Raw genomic sequence first — 7,621 nt, forward strand, 5'->3', positions numbered from 1 at the left:
GGATCGCCTCATGCCGAGTAAACCAAATATATCAACACAATAATGTGGTCCCATACATATATCACATATATGTCAAATATACCCATAACGGGCCAAATTACAAAAATTTCCCTTTTGATAAGAAACGAGCCCACATTCATATTTAATACACCCAAACATGCATATTAAGTCATATTATAATATAACTCACATAATCATATAATGGTACACATATATATCTTATAAACACATAATTTTCCATAGTTTTCCATCCTGACCCATAATCAAGGCCCTAAGCCTTATTAGGTAATTTGGGACATTACAGTTATTGAGGGGACCATCGCAGACATTAAGGGCATTAGTCCTTCTCTATGCATGCAAAAGATTTTTTTGGAAGACAGTGAGAAAGGATCATTTGATGGTTAGAGAAGTCTTAATCCTATCATGAAAGAGGTGGTGAAAAAGGAAATCATTAAGTGTCTTGATGTTGGCCTTATCTATCCCATTTTGGATAGCTTATGAGTTAGTCTTGTACAGTGTGTACCAAAGAAAGGTGGAATCACGATGGGGAAGAATGAAGACAAAGAATTGATTCCTACTAGAACTGTGACAGGGTGGAGAATATGCATTACAGGAAATTGAACAAGGCCACTAGGAAGAATCATTTTTCTCTTCCTTTCATTGATCAGATGTTGGATAGACTTGCAGGGAGAGATTACTATTGCTTTCTAGATTGGTATTCTAGTTATAATCAGATTGTAGTGGCTCCAGAAGATCAAAACAAGACCACTTTCACTTGCCCCTATTGTACTTTTGCATTTTGGAGGATGCCTTTTGGTTGATGTAATGCTCACGCCACATTTCAGAGGTGTATGATGGCTATTTTTACTGATATGGTGGAGCAATTCTTAGAGGTATTCATGGATGATTTCTCTATTTTTGGTGATTCTTATGATGATTTCTTGAGTAATTTGGCTAAGGTTTTGCAAAGATGTAAAGAAACAAACCCTGTCCTTAATTGGGATGAATGTCACTTTATGGTTAAGGAATGTATTGTTTTGGGCCACAAGGTATCAAGGCATGGTATGGAAGTTGATAGAGCCAAGATTGAGGTTATTGAAAAGCTCCCACCTCCTACCTCAGTGCACAATATTAGACACTCTCTTGGCCATGCGCGAATCTATAGGCGGTTCATAAAAGATTTCTCCAAGATTTCTGAGCCTCTTTCCTACTTATTGGAGAAGGATACACCGTTCCACTTTGAGGAACCATGTTTGAAAGCCTTTGAAGATTTGGAAAGTAGATTGGTTTCAGGACCAATTATTTTGGCTCCAGATTGAGACTTGCTTTTTGAGTTGATGTGTGATGCAAGTGATTTTGATGTGGGGGCGATGATGGGATAGTGAAGAAACAAGGTTTCACTCCATTTACTATGCTAGTCGTACTTTGACAGGTGGTCAACTTAACTATACAGTGACAGAAAAAGAACTATTGGCTATTGTCTTTGCTTTTGACAAGTTTCGGTCATATTTGGTGGGCGCCAAGGTGATAGTCTATACAGATCATTATGTTGGGGTTTTATGCCCTAATTAAAACCCAAATTCTTTGTAATCTCATTTTATTATCAATAAAAGAATAGAAATCATTTTTTGACTTGGTCAATCACTTTGCTCACATGTTTTATTTTCATGATTATTTGTTTAATATAAACTTCTATTAAATCCCGAGCATATAGCTAATCTTATATATAGTGACGTAATCACAGTGGAATATAAATATGATGATATGTTCAAAATAAGTTAGTCCTAAGATTAGTCAGTGCCCAGGATTTACACTAACTTGCCAATCTATGATATGATCTACTTACACATTATAGTGTTATGTTCTTTCCAGAACATTAGCAAAGTAGATAAGATCGGATGTATTTGTTACATCGGACTGGACCGATATTGACAGTTGATAAGATAAGTAAACATACCGTTATTATCTATTCTAGTCATATCATATAGTTTACCATAGGTCAATTCAATCTCAATTCTGAGTGGTTAGTATTCTAACTGATTGTATTATTTGAGTTCTTTGACTTGTTCGTTACCAGCTTACCCTACGGACTAGCCCATACTTACATCTTGGGAACTCGGTAGTATAATTGAGTGGGAGTGTTAATCATAGATATGAACATCTATAGCTTCTGATGAAGAAGTGAAACGATGGTTTCCTTTTAGTTTGGTTCAAGGTGTTAAATGATAGAGATCTCATTTCAGTAATTAAATTAGTTTACTGAAATATCATTTACAAGGAACTAAGTGTTTTAAGGATAAAATACAATGAGGGGTAAAACGGTATTTTAGTCTTATCTCATTGTAGACCGTCTATAGAGGATTGAGTGACAATTATGGTTGTAACAATGGATAATTAATAGCGTATCTATATTTGTTATAGAGCGTTCTATGAATTCAAGAGTGCAATTCCGAGTCTATAGTGGAGTCACGAGGAATTAATAAGTTAGTAAATTTATTTGTTAGATTTATGATAACTTATTGGAGCTTGATTTCATAGGCCCATGTTCCCCATTGTACCTTGGATAAAATCTTCTAGATAGTCTCAATTAATTGATTTAATTATCAATTAGAATTATCAAAGTTGACCAGGTCAATTTTGGATAGTTTCACAGAGTTATGTAATTTAGAGAAGAAAAGAGAAATTATGGCAGATTTATTAATTAAGATAAATTGGTATCTAAATTAATAAATAAATTTAAATCAAGGTTCAAATTATAAATAATTAATTTGATAAAGGAATTAAATAATTATTTAATTAATTAAATCAATAGAAAATAATACAGGCCTTGATTTTAAGTCCAATGGGCTTATAATCAAATGGGAAATTTCACGGGCCTATAGCCCATGATAATTTCGACCTAGGGCTTCAAAATGGTTATTATTTTATTGATTTTTTAATTAAATTAAATGGTCTAATTGAGTCTATAAAAGGAGTGCTTAGAGAGAAGTCAAAACATAAGTTTGATAAGTCTCAAGTCAGATTTTCTGATAGTTTTAGATTCTCTCTAAACACAAGTCATTTTCTAAGCCTCTTTGTTATTTTCTCTTCTTCTCTCTATATCTATCTCATGTGTTGAGAATTTCCCACACTAGTCTAGGTGGTTCTAAGGATACATTGGAAGATTGTGAACAAAATAGAAGATTGGTTCAGTTTCTTGATAATACTCTGCAACAGAGAGGATACAAGAGTTAGAGAAACTAAAGGAATGACTCTTTAATTCCGCAGCGTATACTGTAAGTATTCTATTCTTTGTTTCTCTTTGAATTCAATTTTAGAAACATGTTTTAGGCTATCTCATATTAATTTGTTTAATATTAAATATACATAAAAATAATTAAAGATCCTGTATCAGCTAATCCAACACATTATGCCATCAAGTACTTGATTGAAAAGAAAGATGTTAAGCCTCGGTTGATTAGATGGGTGCTTTTGCTCCAAGAGTTTGATGGGGAAATTCAAGATAGAAAAGGAGTGGAGAACCAAGTGGTGGATCATTTGTCAAGAATGGAAGGTGATAAGGAATCGAGTTCTTTAGTTCCCATCAAGGAGACATTTCCGAATGAGAAATTATTTGAGGTATTCCAATCTCAATGTGTTCCTTAGTTTGTGGATTTGGCTAATTACTTGGTTAGTGGATTGTTGCCTCTAGATTTGACAAGCCAACAAAAGAATAAGTTTTTGCATGATGTGAAGCACTACTTTTGGGAGGAGTCATACTTATTCAGACAATGTGTCGACCAAATGATTAAGATATGTGTCCCCGACCTAGAGATGGAGGATATCCTACACCATCGTGCTTTTGTGTTGAGATGTGATTGATACCAAAGGGTTGGTAATATTTCTAGAAGGAATAAGATGCCCTTAACTAATATTATTGAAGTTGAGTTGTTTAATTTGTGAGGTATAAATTTCATGGGCCCATTTCCTCCATCTTATGGAAATTTGTAGATGATGGTAGTTGTGGATTATGTCTCAAAATGGGTGGAATCAATTGTCTCTCCTACTAATGATTCTAAAGTTGTCATGAAGTTCTTACAAAAGAATGTTTTTACTCATTTTGGCACCCAAAGGGCAATCATTAGTGATGAAGGCATTTATTTTGTGAATAAACTACTAGCAAGTTTGTTGGCTAAATATGATGTGAGGAAAAAAGTAGCTACTACATACCATCCCCAAACTAATGGTCAAGTTGAGTTGTCCAATAGAGAGATAAAATGTGTTCTTGAGAAAGTTGTGAACCCTAACTGCAAGGATTATTCCAAGAGGTTAGATGACGCATTGTGGGCCTATAGAATGGCGTTCAAGACACCATTGGGGATGACATCATATCGTTTGGTGTTTGGAAAAGCTTGCCATTTACCGGTGGAACTTGAGCATCGTGCCTATTGGGCAATTCAAACACTCAATATGGATTTGCAACTTGCAGGAGAAAAGAGAATGTTGCAACTGAATGTATTAGAAGAGATGTGCTTATTCTCTCATGAAAATGCCAAACTTTACAAGGAGAAAACAAAAAGATGGCATGACAAGCACATTCAAACAAGAGTGTTTGAAAGGGGTCAGTGAGTCTTGCTTTTTAACTAGCGCTTGAAGCTATTTCCAGGCAAACTCATGTCAAGGTGGTTGGGCCCATTCTTGGTGGTTAAGGTGTATCCTTATGGAGCGGTGGAATTGCGTGAAGAAAGGCGCACTTTCTCTCTCTCACATAGAGATTTGCACAATCGACCTCTGAGATTTGCTCAGCTCTGAATGGATCTAGGCCTCCCTGAAAAACTGAATGGTAATATTCCTGGAATCTTCCACAAAGAAATTCCCACCTGTTCTCAACCCTAGGTTGAGCCAATACTGGTGCCACTCATGGCATAACAAAGGAAGAGGTGCTCCCTGATAGAACATGCTATTGTTTTAAACACCCGATCCCTTCCTCTTGCCTCTGCAATCTTACTTGCATGTCTGTAAACACCAGCTGCAAATTTTGAGGGGCAAGTGAAGGGTTCAGGCCCTGGCTGTAATTCTCAGCCTCGGTATAACAACCACCGGGTCCCATTAACTGCCTTGGGTACATAACCTCTTGTTGACCCTTGTTTTGGTCAACTAACACGGAGTCAAAAAGCTTGATGTGGATAGATGTGTTGGAATGAATATAATGACAAAAATAGTAAAAGACACAGGAAATTATAGTGGTTCGGCCCCAAGAACTGGTAATGACCTACGTCCACTTAAACTTTTTGACTCCCTGTCAGTTGACCAAAACAAGGGTCAACATTCTGGTGCTTTCATTGAGAGCTTGATACGAAATCGTTGAAATAGTAATGGCGAAAACAACAAAGAATATTGGGCAGACGGCTGGCACTGCACCATCTCAACCGCCTCCTCCTCCAAACATGGCTGAAAATGAGCCACATTTGGAATTTGATGAGGAAGAACTGGATTCCAAGATGCTGAGAAATACCCTGGGGGTATTGCAGGACGAATTGGCTAATTTGAGGGCCAGCCAAGAAAGTGCTGCGGAGACTATGGCGCAGCAGCAACAAGAGATAGAGTGACAGCGCCAGGAACTGAGTGAAAGGCAGGCAGAGATGGACCGTCATCAGAGGGAGGCAATGGTAGCCCTCGAAGTAGCCCTGCAGTTGGCTAGGAATCAGGTTGCACCTGCCTCACAGCCTGATCAACCCGCAAATGGGCCACCCCAAAGGGGTCCCAATCCTAGCACGCCGATCCAGCCGTCGAGCCCCCAAAGGCCCGAGCAGCCGCCAATGCCTCAGGAGGATGTCCCACCAAGGGATCCTGAAGCGCAGCCTCCATCCCAGGCTGGTCGAGGCAATCCCCCGCAGCCAAGGCAGAATAGGGCCGGGCAGCAGCCCCGTAGTCCTAGACGCCATAGAGGCGAAGAGATGAGCCCACCGAGCAGGGGGCAGCGTCCTTATGGCAACAGAAGGAACTCAGAGATAAGCTCTGTGGTCTGGGGCCCCCCACGGCATGATAATGCACGGGGACCTACCGAACAATGTAGGCCACCCTCTAACGCTCAAGAAGTTCCGGTCCGAGGGGGAAACCGAGGGGACAGTCGATCCCACCATAGCCAATCAAGGTTCAGAGATGGCCATGGTTACAACTAGGCCGACTCAGGCAGAGGAAACGTCGGTTGAAGAAATGAAGAGAGAGGTGGGGGCAGAAGCCCACCACCTAGGGAGGACCAACCCGAGAGACGTAACGCTGGGGGGCAGCCCAGACAACATAACGTCTTTAACCGGCTCGGAGCAAGCGAGCAGCGGCGAAGAGACGAAGACTTAAGAGATGTACTCAACGACCGTCGGGAGCGGCATGGTGAGTACATTCCCCCAGCAGCAGAGGCCCCGACGATTCCTGACGCCGTGCAAGCCCAAATAGATGCCTTGAACCAGGCAGTACAATAGCTAGTCGGGGGAAGGACGTCTCATATCGAATACGACAGGAGAAGGGGCACTCCTTTCGTTCAAAGGATAGCTGTGGCAGAAACTCCCAGCAAGTTTAAGATGCCCATGCTTCCGAACTTTGACGGGTATGGTGACCCGGTATCTCATGTCAACAAGTTTGAGATACAGATGGACATTCAGAAAGTGTCCAAAGACGCTCGGTGCAGGATCTTTCCTGCAACACTTTCTGATGTTGCACAGGAGTGGTTTATCAAATTCCCTCCTGCAAGTATTGTTTCTTGGGAGATGTTCATAAAAGAATTTTACGAACAATTCTATGCGGGTCGTGTGCACCCGACTGAGGTGAATCAGCTGGTGGAGATACGCCAGCAAGAAGGAGAGTCACTAAAGGATTACGTCTAGTGCTTCAAGTGAGCAGCGGCTAGAGCCAAAACAGTGGGAGATGAGGGCAAGATGATGGCCCTAACTGCGAGAGTTAGGCGTCGCACGCCTTTGTGGAGTAGCCTCAGAAAGCATGGAGTTAAGACTACTCAAGAATTTTTGGATCGAGCTGATCGGTACATCAAGCTCGAGGATGCCATCGCCAGCGAAGAAAAGCCCCCAGGCAAGGATAAGGGGACTGCCGAGCCCGCCAAAGCCGCCAATGGGTCAAAACCCAACGGCAACGGCAAAGGCAACGGGAACGGCAATGGCAAGAATGGGGGGAAGCGGCCGCATAATGAGCCTTCTACCTCTGGAAATAAACGCGCTAAGGGAAATCGTTATGAACCGTGGTTCACTAACTACACTGCCCTTGTCGAGTCTCGGGGAGAGGTGTATCAGGCCATGAGTTTTAGTGTGCCTTACAAAAGACCCGCTCCCATTTGGAAGGATATTTCGAAGAGAGATACAACAAAGTTCTGTCGTTATCATAACGACTACGGACACGATACAAAAGAATGCAACCAGCTAAAGGATGAAATCGAGTTCCTTATCAGACAAGAACACTTGAGGAGATACGTACGAGCCTCGGGAACTTCCCAACGAGAGGCTCCAGGTGGCAACGAGCAGGCGCCCGCACTCCAACACTCACCACCTTTGCAGCCTGATCCCGTAGCTGGCACTTTACTCACCATCTGTGGAGGCCCGCACCTCGCAGGAAGCAGTGGAAAGGTGAGGGAACG

At 41.2% G+C, this 7,621-nt stretch overlaps 1 protein-coding gene across 1 annotated transcript; it reads left to right on the top strand.

Annotated features, from left to right (window-relative positions):
* Positions 1-854: 854 nt before the first annotated feature.
* Positions 855-4,608, top strand: LOC133796081 (uncharacterized). Its single transcript, XM_062233564.1, has 3 exons — positions 855-1,278; positions 3,383-3,618; positions 3,991-4,608. Exons 1-3 carry the CDS (start codon positions 855-857, stop codon positions 4,606-4,608), a joined length of 1,278 nt encoding a protein of 425 aa, XP_062089548.1.
* The last annotated feature ends 3,013 nt before the right edge of the window (positions 4,609-7,621 follow it).

Source organism: Humulus lupulus, chromosome 8, assembly GCF_963169125.1.
Source record: "Humulus lupulus chromosome 8, drHumLupu1.1, whole genome shotgun sequence".
In the NCBI taxonomy this organism is placed as follows: Eukaryota; Viridiplantae; Streptophyta; class Magnoliopsida; order Rosales; family Cannabaceae; genus Humulus; species Humulus lupulus.

Coding starts and splice junctions, on each gene's coding strand:
- LOC133796081 (XM_062233564.1), top strand. CDS start 855: ATGGCTATTTTTACTGATATGGTGGAGCAATTCTTAGAGGTATTCATG. Junction 1,279..3,382: donor AGCCTTTGAAGATTTGGAAA/GTAGATTGGTTT, acceptor AAATAATTAAAG/ATCCTGTATCAGCTAATCCA. Junction 3,619..3,990: donor CGAATGAGAAATTATTTGAG/GTATTCCAATCT, acceptor GGAAATTTGTAG/ATGATGGTAGTTGTGGATTA.